The following is a 17,543-nucleotide window of genomic DNA, read 5'->3' as shown; positions in this document are numbered from 1 at the left end:
TCATCCAAACTCAGACGTATCGATTTTCATATGTTAGAGGTAGGAAATGGAAAACCGTACCTTCGGTCCAGTCAAAACACAGTCGAGTTGCTCTACAGTGTTGCGGCCTCACAGTCTTCTATGTCGTAGTGGTACAAGCCGAACCCAATTAATCGATCCCGACTCTGCTATTTATAGAGACTTACGTTTTATGTGACCTCTCAGTTTTCTGTCGATAGCTGGGAAATAACAGAACCAGTTTCAGTCTGAGCTCTGTTACTCCACTGATGCACTTAGAAAGCACCACTTAGTGCTTCATCTGTTGTTTAGCAGATGTGTGTGTGTGTGTGTGTGTATTTCTGTGCAACTCTGTAGAGACCAATGCAATAATTTACAACTGATATAATGTCACCAGGTGCCAGAGCAATCTAACAGAACAGCAAAAACATTCACGCTTAATACGGTGTAATGTCTTTCGCAAATGGAAATTTAGCTTTTCTATACTGCACAACTGGCTCAGAGTGCTTGTGCTGCAGCTATGCTACGTTAGCGTTACTCTGTAGAAGTGTAGATGTTTGGAGAGCACTGGCACTGTGAAATTGAACTCTAACACCTGCATGGAAACAAAGTCAAATCCAGAATTGTCAAATACAGTACAGCAAAGATTGCCACTAGAGAGCCAGACATTTCCCTCGGGAGTTGGTGGAGACCAAAACAGAGCTGAAAGTAGAGCTCCATGTCTGCTGGGTGTATACACACCTCTTCTTTCCAGAAAGGCATTCGTAGCCTTGCACTTCTTTCTGTAATAAGTGCTGCAGGAAGTGGGCATGAAAGTCGGACAGTTGGGAAATGATCAGACGCAGCCCCATCTACTTACAACAGAGCTACCACAAACGTACACCATTCAACCCCGCAGAGGCCAGTACAGCATTGCTTTTCCTCCATGCTACAACTAGTGTGGAGTTACATTTTAAAAACGGCTCTACAATCGGTTTTAAGAATGTGTTTTCAAGCCTTGTTGTATATCACAGACATGTTTAGACAGCACATGGTTGGTGCACGTTAAAGTGGAAAAACCCTCTATGGCATGAACAGAGGAATGTAAGTAGAGTCTGAGCAGTACGTCAGCCACGCTTATCAGCTGTAGCTAATCACAAATATAAAGTGTTAATGTTGGCTAATAACAAGAAACAGTCCCCAAATGCTGTGTCGCCATTACATAATTTGCCCACTAGAGAGGACTGTAAACGGTAAACGTCCCACTCAGCCACAATCCATTAGTAATCAAATTTGAGGGATTTTCTGTCAAAAGTGTTTGTTTCATATTGTGTCTTCTTGTTAAAACAACGAATATCAGATTTGTTGAAGCTAGCTCCACATGTACAGTGAGTCAGGTTTGGTGCAGAGAGTCCAGTTGTCTGGTTCTCCGACATTTGTTTGAAATTGAATGGGGAATGCGCGAATGAGTGCGACTGCAAACCAACTCCCTCTCTCCAAAACTGAATATGTTTTTCTATTCACTCAGCAGTGTCGCTAACAAACACTTGACCCCAGGCGCTTGTGATCATTTACTTCTTTTTCTACCACTCCGTCTCTCCCGCCCTGCCTCCCTTTCTCCAGGTAGCATTGTGTATCTGGGGATGATGTTCGGAGCCTTTTTCTGGGGCGGCCTGTCAGACAAGCTGGGCCGTAAACAGTGCCTGCTGATATCCATGTCTATCAACGGCTTCTTCGCCTTCCTCTCCTCCTTTGTTCAAGGCTACAGCATGTTCCTCTGCTGCCGCATGGTGTCTGGTTTTGGGTGAGTCCACTTAATGCTTTCCTTTTTTTTTTTAAATTTCTCCTCTCGTCTTCTCTTGAACATTTTCCTACTTTACATACCGTCCTCCTCTGTGTTTCTGAGAGACTGCAGACTCTCTGAGGACTCTTTCCCTCTCCGCCCCGATCTGTTCTCCCACCGGTTCCCCCGCCATCTCTCCTCCTCCAAAGTCAGAGCACATGACAAGAGGTTTTTCTAACGGCCCGGCACCGGCCCGTCCTCATCCCCTGAGTAGGGGGAGAAGGCAGAAAGCAAAATAAGAGCGCTTGCAGAAATGAGCCGAGCACAGTAAATGAACATCTGCTTGGCTGTCCATATCCTTGATAAATGACGTGCCCTCCCGTCTCAGTGATCCGACATCCCTGTTCATTCGGGATATGACTGATAAAGGTCACCTCTAGTTCAGACGTCAGGCCACTGAGGTAAATACAAAGTAAATTATATGAAACAAGGATAATGATGGGACACACTTTGTTCCACAGATTTTTTCATTTGACCGGTGGTAATTAATGAGACTGCTGTAGGTTTTAGATGAGCCTCAGATCGAAATAATAAGATCAAAAGGTAAGTTAAAGTCAGAGGTTGCTGTTGTGGACCTGAGGGCATCGGTTCAAAACCATAACCGCTACTGGGGAGAGCTGTCAAGAAGTGAGACACTGTTGTTTTCAGGCTGCTCTACTGGAGACATAAATTATTTGTGCGTGTGAAGTGTACATATCTCCATACCATCCATTACAGACCCCAACCTGTTTCCAGCACACCCAGTTTAATTGTCTTCTGGCAGAGTTACCTGATTTGCACTCAGCTCACTTGTGTTTAATTACAGTTCTATAGCCCAACCAGTAAGACTCTCACTGAGCCTTAGTCTAAAAAACAAAAAAACAAAAAAAACAACTCCTATTTTAATGGCTTTGCTTTAAATTTTTAATTAGCAGCTTTAGCTTTTATTTAATCATTTGCCGTAATTCTCAATCTGTATGCAGATCCCACTTTATGGTGGGGGTAAAAGAAATGTATGATTGCGCATATACCTTTGAAAAGAGCAACTTTTTTGTGGAAACGTGCCCGAACAAACAGATCCATACTGTTTGGAGCTGTTGTGGTATGTGTGACAGTTTAACGGGTCTGGGTCTCTGTCTTTTTTTAAATTTTTTTTTATTTTACAACCCCAGTCTGGGAGAAATATGATCCAGTGTGTGGCTGCCAGATTGACTTAGGTTCTGCTTGTTCCATTAAGATTTTGCTTACCTCATTAACTTTGCTACCATGAGCTGTCTCGACGAATACGAGAGGCGAAAAAAAAGGATATGTAAAGTCTCTCACTCAGTCTGATCGGGTCTAATCAATTTCTTAATGCCTACAGAAGATAAGTAAGTGTATGGGAATACATTTTAATTAAGGACAAGGCATCATAAATCCATTCTTAGATTTACATATATTTTATCTATCTATCTCTCTAGCTATCGTTTTCTGTTGATCACATTCTACAATTGTCAGGGCCCTCTTGAACAATGTCACATTATGACATACATGATACGTGAAGGAAGAAAGACTTGAGGAAACTTGAAACCCTACAGTAGTCAAACACATATTTCAGTTCATGTTCAACACACTACTTTTCAGACAGGAGAAAATAAACCCAGAGGAAATCCCTCGGACGAATTGACCTGATTAAAGACAGCAAAATGGTAACAGCATGAACATCCCAGAACTCAGAGAGTGGCCTCTGCTTCACACTTGCAGCATTCTTTGTATTTTGCCACTCACCTGTTTTCCATCTTGACACAGATCTCTTCTTGCTGAATCCACTCACTTTTCAAATCGTTTGCCACTTGGTTTGTCTCTACTATTATTATTTATTTATTTATTTATTTTAAAACCCCGGAGCTGTGAAACAAACCACGAGGCTCCTGCTGACTCAGATACACATAAACAGAATGACTAGACATTACGCAACTGTACTAGTGTGGGTCGATGTTGTATGTAATGTGAGACGCTCTCACTGTAACGAAAACGTGTGTTCGACAGCCTCGGATTCTGTGGAATAATGTGACAAGGAAGTTTGAGGAAAATGAGAAAATGAAGGTGCATCAAAAGATGAATCACACACTTTTAACATCCCGTGTGCTGCAGCACGGTGCTTTTTCATTTCCTTTGGTCAGTAGACGACGCCATGGCTTCCTCCAACAAATCTTAGGTGGCAGCAGACAGTTTCTACAGTGATCGCATAATTATAAGTTGTATGTTTGACTTATGTACAGTATTTTATCACATGTTCATACCATATCATTCAGAGTTCAAATGCTCGTTTATTTTCAAACTGACAAATGGAGAAAATGAATCTCCAAACTCCTTTACTTTTTACCAAATGAGTTTATATAACCAGAAATCTGTTTTGCATGTTTTTTTTGTTTTGTTTTGTTTGTTTTGCATAATTAAATGTGAATGTGACTGAAGCAAACATAGTTAATTACAATAAACTGTATTTGCAGGATTGGTGGAGCAGTACCGATAGTTTTCTCGTACTTTGCGGAGGTGTTGGCTCGGGAGAAGAGAGGAGAGCATTTGAGCTGGCTCTGCATGTTCTGGATGATCGGAGGAATTTATGCCTCAGCCATGGCCTGGGCCATCATCCCACACTACGGTGAGTGACAGCCCTGACCTGACGCACCCGTCGTAACGATGCCGCACCGGTGCGAGCGCCAAACTCTGGGGGACTGGGACACAGAATGTTGTCAGTAATAGGAACATCATTTGCAGTGTATTGCGTCACAACAGCAGCAACAAAAGCAGCAACAGAATAAGCAATAAAATTTGGTAAGATCGCAACAGCTAAAATTAGACAACGTAAATAATCGCAGCGACTGCGTTTGTATGTAAGCGGGAAAACTAAGTGGAGTTCCACAGCAGAGCGGCCGTTCAGACAGAAAACAGGCCTACGTTGAAACAACACAGGGGGCTGTATTCGTAAGGGCACATTGCTTAAGGTACCAGGCGGGACGTGAAACCTGATCCGGGCAGACCAGTTTGAGTAACAGACCCATGAGTTTGTAGGCTTATCAGACATTAAAGCCACGAAGTCCAGCTTAACACAAAGTACTTTAAAACAGGATTTTACAGCTAAGTAATCTACCAGGAATGTGCGCAACATGTATGTATTTGATTGGCAAACGTGCACTTTGCGTTGCAGCAAAAGTTGAGCCAGGTTCAACCTTTTTGCTGGAAGACCCTGCTTTGTTTATGCTGCAGCGCCCTACGTTTGGCGCAACCCCTGTGCGGCCTGAGTGGCTCAACTTCAATAAATATATAAATGAAATATGAAATGGAAGAGAGGGCTGCATTTATTTTTCCACACAGGGGGGACATTTGAGCCACCACAAGCAGGAAACAGGGACTCACCAGATCATGGATCTAAGCAGGAGTCCGACCATGCAAGGTTTTAAAAACCAGCAGTAAAATCTTAAAATCAGTCCAAAAAGACAGGTAACCAGCGAGGGGGCAACAAAGACTGAAATAACATGGTCACTCCTCTTGGAGCACGGTGCACATCAAGTTCGAGATCGAGTTTACTTGTCGTGGTGTGCATTACTCACCCTGTGAAAACAGTTGTCCAGCAACCGTGGCTCCGTAGGAGTTTTGTCAAGCCTGAGAAAATAGCCCTGGTGACGAAGGGCTGCATCGGCTTGAGCTTTGAGACTCCACATTTACAACACAAGCTGTTTTGGACCTGGGGGTGCAAGGCCTGAAGGGGGTGGCGCTGTTCAATGGCATGTCGGGTCGGGTGAGAGACACAATTTTTATTGCATTATGGGACAATGTCCAGGGTTTTGCCTAGCCTGACCCATACGAGAAGCTGAATATTTAATTTAATATTTTTAATTGCGTGGTTTTTTATTTTAACTTTTCTTTTTTTTTTTCTTTTTGTCAAAACACACATTTTGAAAGGTAAAAAAAAAAAAAACTTAAAAAAAAGCCTGACGGCATTTTTATATCAGCTATTTTATGCTGCCTGCTGAGCTGCTGATAAAGTGAGTGTTGCAAATTAATTAAGGGGGGGGGGGGGGGATAAAAATATTGGATATAAGATAAGCAAGATAAGCAAATGAGTGGAGACACCTGATATGCCTTAGCTGAATGAGAGAGAGAATGAGAGCAGAGATTCAACTGCATGATTCATGACAGCATAGAATGAGGCTTCAGAACATGTTTGGATACGGCGACCTGGACTAGAAGTTGTGTGACTCTCTGATTTGGACCGGGGTCATTCAGTTTTAGGGAATGTGTGGACATCCAGCAGGTAATGAAAAGACATGTCAGTGATACCAGGTTTTATTGGGACATGCGCTGCGTGACCAAAATATGTCAAAATGCAGTACAGTACGTGCCCCGCGTGCAAGACATGAAGGAGGAGATAGACTTTTCTACACAAAGGACACGGAGACAGATACAGATAGTGCATGGAAGCTGTAGCGTAGGGGCAAAATGACTTCATGTACATCTGCTTTCAGCCCCGACGAACCACGTTCCAAACCGGAGAAGTCTCTCTCCCTGTCAGGAATCATTCGCATCACTAGTTTAAACATTACTACGAACAGAGATGGCAATAAAGTCGGGCTTCGTAGTGCGGTTCTACTCACGCTGACGCTCCCTGCTGTAGCGAGGCGCGTACATCACAACATGACACATAAAATGCGGGGAGCGGTGCGATAAGCATCCCCCCACTCCCGGGGCTTAATTTAGAAATCAAGACCCTCCGGGACGGCGCGCAAGCACAGAGCAGGTGGCCGTGGAGGTGGAGGCTCCGACAATAGCAGCCGCCGGAAAAGCAACAAAGCATATGTCAGCCTACGCGGTGGATGCGCGCATGAAGGCCTTTTACGGCAAATTGGTCACAAAATCAGTAAACGGAGAAACACGGGGGGGGGGGTCGTGGTGGCAGGGAAGCTGTCAGCTGACGCAGCAAAGACGGATGAAATGTTCAGCGCGAACTATGCCGCTTTTAATATCCAGCAACTTTTTACCATCACCAGAACCTTACGGGATTGCAGTGTGCCGCCGTCTCCACAAAATTATGGCTCGCAACACATCGCGTGCCTAATCCGTATCTGTGTTAATGTCATGGAAATTTCATGTGACAGTGTTTGAGGCAGTGAAAAAGCGAAAAAGGCCGACTGATATAACAGATCTCATAAATTATAGCGAGGGAGAGCTGGAGGATAACAGAGAGGGGAGGAGGTGTGTTCCAGAGGATAAGAACAAAATGAACGGAATGAAATCAATCTGGTGTGGAAGGGTGTGGACGAGGAAAGGAGAGCAGAGAAAGAGATTAGGAGGACAAGGGGGAGGTGGAGAGTGCCCATGATTTATGTGGCCTGTGACAGGGATAATCGAAAGGTGAAGGGATGCGGCAGAGGGCTAAAGGGAGGCAGAGGGGAAGGACAGAATGAAACAGTATTAAAGGAAGGGAAGAGAGGAGGGTTTATTTGCCTTTTTCGGGGCCATGTTGATCAGATATAATGACGTTTGCTCTTGGACCCTGCTGTAAACGTCTTCAGTCTGACCACGAATCAAGACTCTACAAGAGAACACCGTGTTCTGTGCAGGGAAAAACAAAAGATTTGAGATGATTTTCAGCACAGGCACATATCAAAACAAAGATATACAGAGTCTGATCATGTCGTTACAGTTCCCTCATCCCTCATGTGTCGGTAGGAAATTTTGAATCCAATGACAACCGCTATATAGAGAGGTAATTGCAGAATACATTGAATGTGCATCGCTTAAAAAGACGACATGAGCCGGTATCAAAAACAGGGTTTGATTTCATGAGAGTCTTAAGGGGCACATCGTTAAACTACTAGTAACACACAGGCCCCATTTCAAAGACAAGCAAAAACATGCATGTATCATGAAACATGTAATTGCCTGTCATGTTATGATATAATATGTACTGGTGCTCTGATAAACCCTCTTGGCCCTTTAATCACCTTCTTCTCGTGTTCTCCTCGACCTCAGTCACTGATCCTTCTCCTCGCTTTTGGGTCCGGCCCATCCCTGGTCTTTCGGACGCATTAAAAACATATTTTCCTTTCTTGACTCTTGTGAGATGCGCTGATAGTTCTGGATTTGTTCGCTCAGAGATTTGACGTCTCCACCTCTGGAATTGTTGCTGCCACTCCCAGTGTAATGGAAGCGAATGGAATTTGCTCAGAAATCACATTTAAGAACTTTAACAGCATTATTGTTTGTTTAGAAACCATGTCCCGGTTCCTCTGGTTAATCCACAGACCTCACTGTAATCATGATACATAAAGTGCGGGGCGCTGTAGACAGTTTTCTTAGGGACTATTTCTTCGGTAGAATGTAGTTCCGGTGATTACTGTTCCTAGCCTTTGTGACGCCAAACAGTATTTATGTGAATTATTACCTACCTGTTTTTGGATCATTTGCCTTGAATAATTACTGGACAAACCCCAAAAACAAGAAGTCATTGTTTAACGAAGAGAAGAGAATGTGTGTGCAGATGCTCACAAGCACACGGAGACATGCATTTGTATTTCTGTTGTACAAAAGATCTAACTTTCTATCTCTATGTCTGTCTTCAAAACTTTATTTGTGTGAGCGAGCCGACGGAGGCTCGTAATTGAAGTCAATTGATTAGATGCCACTGTTTTAACACATTTTTTTCCCCAAGATGCAGTGGTGTGTGGGTAATAGGTTCCGCCGCAGTGCTCTTTGCATTGACTGGTGGACAAAGGCCAGATAACTCCATGTGTGTGTGTGTGTGTGTGTGTGTGTGTGTGTCTACATGTGTGTCATTTTGTCTTTTTTTTTTTTAAAGTGTCAAGTTTGTGATAGAGTAAAAGAAGTGGGGAATTCCAGGAAAAGAAAATTGTGCAGCCTGCTGTGGCTGGCTTTGTACTCTATGTTGTGTGTGTGTGTGTGTGTCGCAGTGTAAGATGTTAAGTGTTAAGGGTTTTATCTTTATGCCTTTCTGTGCGAGAGTATATGTGTGTGTGTTCAAGCACGCATGGTTCTTTGAAATTTCTGTCACAGCACTGAACGATGGCCAAGGACAGTGTGTTTGTGTGATTGTAAATGTGTGTGTGTGTGTGTGTGTGTGTGTGTGTGTGTGTGTGTGTGTGTGTGTGTGTGTGTGTGTGTGTGTGTGTGTGTGTGCGTGTGTGTGTGTGTGTGTGCTGTGCACGTGTGCGTCAGCGGCGTGCTCCCTTACTGTAGAGTGGGGACATAAATCTTGCTGAGTATCTGAATCAGTCAGCCATCCCCTCCAGTCCATTATAGCTATAATCCCCGTAATGAGGTTTGTGCTGGTACAGGCCGGAGCAACCCCACAGGCCACACACACACACACACACACACACACACACACACACAAACATACATACCTACGCTACCAACAGTAGACTGTGGGATACCAAGTGTGGACCACTCTAGGACTCTTCCTTTAAATTGTTCTTTTTCTAATGTAATAAAACAGAACATCTAAAGAGAGAGTTCTGCAGTGTCACGATTCCTTGGAGGCAAAAGTCCCAAATGACATTTCCTGACAAGAAACTAAGGAATGAGCGAATACTGTATTAAACAGAGGAGCACAGTGAACTATGGTTTTTGGACAAGCCATCTTGGCACCTTATGACCTGCTATAGAAACGCAGACTTTTCAGGATTTAACCCCCGAATGGAAAAAGCACTTGTCTCTCTCCACGGTGCTGAAAGGTTCGAACTCAGGCCCAGTCCCATTCGGATCCCTGCAAACCTTTAGCCACTGCGGAGAACCCCCTAGGGACCCCCTCGAAGACGCCGGAGCAATCACGCGTATCACCTTAGCAACCCTCTGCCGTGCGCCGGCGCACCTAGCAGCCGCCTAGCGGCAACCTGGGGACACCGGAGACAACTGCCGGAGCGCGGGGAAAGTTGCGCGCCAGCAACCCGGCAGCCACGTGGCGTTCACCTGCAGCCCAAAATATTTAGCAACGCCGCAGGACAAAACGTAGTACAAGCATGTTTGGCTCAGGCAGCAATCACACCTCTAGCTTGAAAAATAGTAGACTTTTCTAATCGTGGCCGAGACGAATCAAGGATTCAGGAGATAAAAGACAAACAATTGGCGAGAGAAATGAAAAACTGTGTATGTAGAGATGCCAGAGAGTGTGCGTCAGTGTGCGCTGACACTGGGGAAGCACTTGACTTGTAGGCTAATTGATTTCATCAGCCTGGGGCAGAGAAACACCGCGTGTGTTTTGTCCATGAGTGTAAGAGAGTGAAACATAAAACCTACAGTACCTTCAACCTCGAGGGAAAGAAAAAAATAAAAGAATGAAAGCAGCTTGAAACTACAGACGCTATAAATGAGTTTTCTTGTGTTTGTTTCATCTAAGGTTTACATCTTTTGCCTGTATATATTTATATCTATCTCGGTGTTTTCTGACTCCATGTGTGTCCCTCTCTGTGCAGGCTGGAGCTTCAGCATGGGTTCAGCCTACCAGTTCCACAGCTGGAGAGTGTTTGTGGTGGTGTGCGCGCTGCCGTGCGTCTCTGCAGTGGTCGCTCTCACTTTTATGCCCGAGAGCCCCCGCTTCTACCTGGAGGTGAGAGAGAGAAAGGGGAGGGGGGGGGCAGTACGCCGTGGTGCTGGCCGCGCCATCATTTCGCTTGATGACAGTTAGAACGATTCTTGCGGATATCAGAGATTATCAAAGACCTGGAGGAAATTTTGACGCCAGTGGAGCCGTCGTTGTGGCTTTTGTTTTCTTTATTTAACAAAAAAAAGTGTTTTCTTAATATAAAGAAAATAAATTCGGTATTTTTTTAATATATATTACATATTGCATCTTTGTATTAATGCAGGGGTTTTCAGACTGTTATCTACTCCGTCAAATCTGAACACGCAGACGTGATACACATATTTTTTTTTGATTCTGTGTGACTTGTACTTCCCCTTGGATAAAACAATCTCTGATGTCCGTTGCTAATGAAAATCCATATATCTGCCCAGAATCTTCCTCCTCCTCGTAACTGCAGAACTCGCCTGAGACTCGTCATGTTTTTAAGTTTTTCTCCAGAAGTAGTCCGGTGACAGTTGACGGCGCATCCATGGGAACATAGCAACCTGCGTCAGGCTTTGAAAGCTCACGGGCATGATGACGGTGATTTGTGGAGTTACTGTAAATATGTATTGTCGTTTTGCTCAGAGATTTCGAAGCTTAACCTGTGTAACGATGTGATGAGAGCATAGACGGGGGGGGGGGGGCACAACAAAGGGGCTCCCCGGGGAAAAAAGCCAGACCTAGTCCGGCCACTTGTGGATGAAAGGGGAGACGCTAATGTGTGTGCATATGTCCGCATTATATGTTCAACTGTCTCCTAGATGGGTAAACACGACGAGGCCTGGATGGTGCTCAAACACATCCATGACACTAACATGCGTGCCCGCGGCAAGCCGGAGAGAGTCTTCACCGTGAGTACACGCCGGCACCTCCACACTCGCAAGCTTCCTGCCGCCGCAGTGCCGTCGGCGGGTGACAGATCAGTGTCTCCCCCTGCAGGTGAACAGGATAAAGATCCCCAAGCAGCTGGACGAGCTGGTGGAGATGCAGAGTGAGTCAGCCCACCTGGTGCTCAAGGTCCTCTCCAAGATCAAGGCTGAGCTCAGAGGAGTAGGACGCTCTTTTCTCTCTGCCCTGGGTTGTTTATGCTCAGTTTTTGTGGTTGTAAGGACTTCAATGATCTAAAAATCTGTTTCCCTTTTATAATAGATCTGGTTGACCTTTATGAAATGCTTCCACTACCCAGTGAAAGACAACACTATGAAACTGGCTGCAGTCTGGTTTACTCTGTCGTTTGGGTAAGAAACTTTCTTCAGTCTTTGACGTCCTCTCCAGCTCTCTATGTCATTATTGTATGAGTCCGTCAGGTTAAATGACGCTATATATTTCGTATATATCAGCCGAGTCACCGCTACTTTCCTGCTTAATAACAGAGTTTCGATGAAGTTCTCAGCACTAAGGCAGATGCTCCATCACTCATATCCTCCTTATGAACGTTGAAAGGTTAGATTAGAGAGAAAGAACCTATTTGAGAGAAGGTTGCTGTGTGGCTTTTTTTTTTTCTTTTTTTTTTTTTCCGTTGGCTGCTTTAATGAATTAGCAGAATGTACATGTGTACAGAATTTCCAAGCCTGAGGAAAGTCCTTCAAAATCAAAAAAGAGGCAAAAGTAGGCTGTGTTATTCTGCACAGAATAATGTATTCTAGTCTATTCTGCTTTATTCCGGTGACTTCCTGGCTTCAAAAACACGTTTAAACAAGCTGCACCTCTGACACCAGCTTGTCCCTCTCTCCTCTGGAGATTCACACCGCAGCCAATTACGCCACGAGCAGATGTGTTATTTCTCTACTGGCCCACGTATTCCTCTTTTTTCCTTTTTATCCAGACATACATGCACACGTACAGACAAATACACTCGCACATTTAGCTGCTTTGTTACCAGAACTGATTAAAGATGACGTGAAATGCAGTCGACACCGTTGCTATTCAGCGGTGCTGCAGTAAACCGTTGGAAACTCAGCGAATGATGACTGTTTTATGAACATGTTGCACAAATCCGCCTCAGGCACATAAGACACTGAAACTCTTTCGCCGCATGAGAAGAGTCGCATCAGCGGGAGGAGAAAGAGCAGCGAACACCACAGCAGATTTACTCCGCCGCCAGTCGCGGGGACCGGTCCTCAATACCAAGCACCGCAAGGGGGCAATTCCGCCGCCGCCAGCAAAAGTATTAACGCTTGAAACATTTGCATTTTACACCTTAGTGACGGATTAATGAGCCTCCCAATTGGTTACCAGATTAAAACTTTGAGTAGCCGCCTTCGAACTATGGCCCCGAGGGTTGCGGACACCCTTTGATGAGCGGGTCACCACATGCACCGCCCATCCTCACAAGAGATGTGATTGGCTGATCTGGAAGCTATGATATTTTTTTCCTTGTTGGTGCATTTCCTCTCTTGCATTTACGTGTGCTTTTACTAGCCACAGGTTATATTATTGATATGTCTACCATCGTATTATCGTTGGGTAATGTTTCAACGGTTTTGTAATGTACTTACACACGCAGTGTGTTTACGTACGCATGCAATAAGCCTCAGATGATAGACTTACAGTTCAGGTTTAGGGGGACCCATTTAGTTTGAGAAATCATGTCATAACATTTATTAATAAGAAGACAAATGCAATAACAAAACAAGCAGTTAAGTACAACGGCAAATGTAAGACTTGATAAAAATCACTGCATCTTCCATCGTCAGACATGGTGATGAATTCATTGGGACCAGTACCAGAACGAGCTGACGTAGAGTGGCCTGCGTCAGTGACCACTTGTAACACACTTTACTCCAGAGGCTGTCGCTGTGTCCAGGTACTACGGGCTGTCCGTGTGGTTCCCGGACGTCATCAAGCACCTTCAGGCCGATGAGTACGCCTCCAGGGTGAAGACTCAAAGCAACGAACGCACCGAAGACTTCACCTTCAACTTCACCCTGGAAAACCAGATCCACAGAAACTCTGTGTTTCTAAACGACAGGTAACAAAAAAGAATGGGACCGGGTGCAAACTGACCTCTGTTTGGATTGAAGCATTTTCCACTGACCCCAGCCCTCTCAGACGAAGCGTTAACTTCCTTTTTGATCTAAACCTGTGAGCCTCCCCCCGCACGGTGCTGCAGTTCAAGCCGGCTGCTCGTCCCGGTGCGGGATAGCGGTACTATTCGTCATTCCTGCAAACAACACAGCGCTGCTGGTAATATTAATCCTGCCCCTTTATCTCCCTCACCCCCCAGGAAATTAAAAGGCTTATCTCTCTCTCTCTTTCCTTCTTTCCACCCATACACACACATCTGTTCCTTCTCCTCCTGGTTATGACTCTCACTTTCACAAAGGCCACAGAGGAGATGCTTTAATATGCTTTTTTTTTCCTTTTTTTTTTTCTTTTCCATCCTCAATGGAGACCAGGATGCACGTTTATTAAGAGATTAAATCAGGACCAATATCATGACAGATATGTAGATCAGTAACAGACTGGCAAGCCCGGTCATATTAGTCATGCTACAGGAAGGATAATGCTGGTCTTTCCCCAAGCGCTCGTGGAAGAAGTACTCGTTACTTTTTGCTTAAGAAAAAGTAGCAATGCCCCTCGGTAAAACTACCCTGCTGCAAGTAAAAGACCTGCATTTAAAATTTTACTTAAGTAAAAGTACAGAGGTATTAGCAGCAACAGACTTAAGTATGAAAGGTAAAAGCACTTATTGTGCAGAATGGCCCCTTTCAAACTGTTAGATTTCTACGTATATTATATTATTCTACTATAATTATCAACATGACAAGAGCACTTTAAAGTCACAGCTGGTCGACTTGCAACTAATCAATTCACTCGCTGATCGTTTTATAGACCAAGCGATAGCTGAATCTATAACGACGCATCGTATTTCGTAAGAAGATCATTTGTTTTCGTTGTAAAATCTTTATCTTCATGTAACTAGTAACTACAGTTGTCGGGTAAATTTAGTGAAGTCACAAGAACAATATTTCCCTCTGAAAATATGAAGTAGCCTACCTTGGAAACACTCTAATTTGTTCTTAAGTACAGTACTTAAGTACAAATGTAAATGTACTTAGTTACTGTGCACCACTATCCTTACAGTGCCTGTAGTCGGTTATCAGGCGATTTTGTCCAGAGAGGACAATGTTTCTGCAAATCAGAGGAATACTTCAAATATTCCAGGTAGGGACTACTCTTACAAGTCCAGGTCAATAAAAAGTAACCTCAACATTAAAGTAGTTATAATCAACAGTAATGCATCAATTGAAAAATGTGAGAATGTGACAATGATGAACCTACAGAGAACTTGGATCAGCAGCTCCCCCCGGGGCTCACAGAGCTTTTAGTAAGTGTCAGCTCATTGTTGAGCTGTTCGGGCCCACGCTCTTATTTTACCGGTTCATGGTCTGCGGCCACAGCGGGCAGCTGCTTTCAGCTTAAAAGCTCCAAAAGCCCACTGTACACTACCTGCTCCGCAACGGATGGCAGACGGGCAGAGCTAAAGAACCTGACATTTCCGTCAGGGGTTGGCAGAGACCGAAGGCTGAGCTGAAGGACAGGGAGTATGGTGGACTAACGTTCACCAGGTGGACACACAAACGCCGCTCCAAATGAATGATGATGCTGCTCCGTAACTACCGGCAACGGATTGCTAACAAGTTCACTACGTCAACTCAGAAGGGGGGTGATATGTCGCGTTCGCAGCTTGTTTCTGCTGCCTCCAAGTGGCCCCCAAAAAAAAAAAAAAAATCAGTTCTTGTAGGTCAAAGTCAAAACTTTACCGCCACAATTCAGCAGAGTGTGGTCGAGTCTGTCTTGAGAAGAGGAGATCTATTTTTATTTTGATAGTTGCGGCTGTGCATGCACTGAAGCTACCCTGCCTTCGTTATACATTCAATTTTCAAAGGAAAATAGTTACGGTACCAACACCATTGCTGTCAGAAATATTTTACCAATCCGTGTTAATCCTATTCCACCGGTTGATACTTTGGATCTTTCTTACAGTCATTTCCTCCCCCGTCCGCTTCCGTCTCTTCCCAGGTTTATCAGTATGAAGTTCAAGGCGGTCACGTTCATTGACTCGTCTTTCCTCAACTGCTATTTTGAAGACGTCTCCTCGGTGGGGTCCTTCTTCAAAAACTGCACCTTCGCAGACTCTTTCTTTTACAACACGGGTGAGTACACGCCTGCAAAATTCGCTCGCAACCGGAGCATTTCCTCTCCTGCGCACAGCTCCCTGTACTGAGGTATTTCCCTCCGCCCCAGAAAATCCTATTATCCTGTAGGTGCCTTACACATAAGTCTCAATCAGCCTCTTTGTCTCTTTCAGACAGTTCATTTTGGGTCTAATGTAAAAGGTTCTGGCTTAGAGAAAAAAGAATGGGTTTGAGCATTTATGACTTTGCTTTATGCCACAAAATTACTGCTTAACCTCCCTGCCCCTGCACAGATTGCTTTTCTGAACTCGGGTGACTATAGTTAACAAAGAAACCGAGGCAGTTTGGGCTGCAGAGCACTGAAAATGGCCATTTCTAACCGCACAAAGACTCCTGCAGTGGTACCTTTTTTTTGTATGTGATGTTTTAGATGCTTGCAAAAAATACAAGACAGTAAGGAATTTTATTTTCTTAAAGGGAGCTTTCCCTGTTCACTGGCTGAATAATTCATCACAGCGTGTTTTGTTTCGATAAAGACGTTGGAGCCAAGGCATCTGCAGCAGCAGCAACTGGAACATCAGGTCGTACCTCTACTAAATCCTGGCTATGATATAATGCAATACGATGTATGATATGACAATGATACAGTGCGATCCGATCCTTTTGGGCCGGACAACGACACCAGCAGGAAGAAAAGGCAAGACAGGGGAGGCATTTTGAATGTTGTGAGAGAGCCGGAGCTGAATCAGACCCTGTGGGAGCACCGGGTGGGAAAACAGTTCCCTCCAGCACTCGGGAAAGCGCTGAGCATGGAAACAGTGAGGGCACGTCAGGTTGCCGGTAATGCCCCCTGGGAAATGAAGTCTCTTTGCCCCCAGCAATGTGTCTCTAGAGAGCCGAGGATAAATAGAAAGGAGGAGAGATGGAGTGAGTGTCGTGAGAGTAGAGGCGAGAGCTGGGAACGTTTTCTCACCGCTGCAGCTGCCGGAGTTTATTAATCCACCATTTCTGTTCAGGGGGAGGGCCCACAGACATTTAAACTGTACAGAATATCAGTACGGTACACCGTATATACGTGACTATCCTATACATGCGGTAGAGAGGGGTTATGTTTATGACTCAAATTAAAAAATGCAAATATACCAGCGCGAGACTCAATGTAACCAAACAAGAAAGCCTCACTGAGATTAAAGGAGTAGTCTGACACTTCAACAAATCAAAATTCTCATTGCCACAGACTCCTTTTATCATTTTTTTCTTTTTTTTTTAACGTAATTACATGTAGGAAAAGTTCTGTGTTTTTAGGCCAAATTGGCTTTTCATCAAACTTGATTGGGAACAAAATGTTGTAATTTTTCTAAATGCAATTAAAAAAAAAAAACATACTAAAGCCTTGCGAGGCTTTGAGAAGCAGAAATCACTGTGCAAGTTTTGGACTCGGCGCCCGGACAGGAGAGAGATGCATGTGTTCTGCGCACTGATTGCCAAGATAATAAAACCGTCCATAAAAATCATACAAAAGCTCACATCCTCAACGCAGCCTCAGGTGGCTCCTCGAAGTGGCTGGATTAATACAGGTTATGACGGCTTCACCAAACGTCCTGACACCAACCAGTATTTCTAGAATCGAATTTTACTATCAGTCTGCAGGTTTTCCTCTGTGTCAATTAGTTTGTGGAAATTTTATTAAATACAACTTAATTTTGAATATGCACCACGTGAGCACAATATAAACTACAGTATATGTAAGATAAATAACAGAGCCATGGCAACAACATGAGATAATTATGAAGGGGCTGCTTCAGTTGTGATTGTAGCTCAATGCTAAATTAATAAAAGTACCAAAACCCCGGGGACCCAGGGGCAGCTGCCCTCTGTGCCTGATTGATCCGGCTTTGCACCTCAAAGACCTAAGACGTAAACCGAGTCTAAAACCCTCAGTGAAAACAAATGAGTTCAGTTTAAAACCATCAAACAA

General features: G+C 44.3%; 1 protein-coding gene across 4 annotated transcripts in view; it reads left to right on the top strand.

Moving 5' to 3' along the window:
- LOC120806833 (synaptic vesicle glycoprotein 2C-like) overlaps positions 1–17,543 on the top strand; it is a 55,766-nt gene that overhangs the window by 35,819 nt on the left and 2,404 nt on the right. For all 4 annotated transcript variants that reach the window (XM_040158305.1, XM_040158306.1, XM_040158307.1 and 1 more), the window contains 8 exons: positions 1,600–1,780; positions 4,291–4,442; positions 10,273–10,406; positions 11,186–11,275; positions 11,364–11,474; positions 11,574–11,662; positions 13,231–13,395; positions 15,450–15,583. In XM_040158305.1, coding sequence (XP_040014239.1) covers positions 1,600–1,780; positions 4,291–4,442; positions 10,273–10,406; positions 11,186–11,275; positions 11,364–11,474; positions 11,574–11,662; positions 13,231–13,395; positions 15,450–15,583 — 1,056 coding nt within the window. The remainder of the gene's footprint in view (positions 1–1,599; positions 1,781–4,290; positions 4,443–10,272; positions 10,407–11,185; positions 11,276–11,363; positions 11,475–11,573; positions 11,663–13,230; positions 13,396–15,449; positions 15,584–17,543) is intronic.

The sequence above is a fragment of the Xiphias gladius genome, chromosome 20, assembly GCF_016859285.1.
Source record: "Xiphias gladius isolate SHS-SW01 ecotype Sanya breed wild chromosome 20, ASM1685928v1, whole genome shotgun sequence".
Classification (NCBI taxonomy): domain Eukaryota; kingdom Metazoa; phylum Chordata; class Actinopteri; order Istiophoriformes; family Xiphiidae; genus Xiphias; species Xiphias gladius.
The sequence above is the reverse complement of the archived record's forward strand: the minus strand, read 5'-3'. Positions and strand labels throughout refer to the sequence as shown.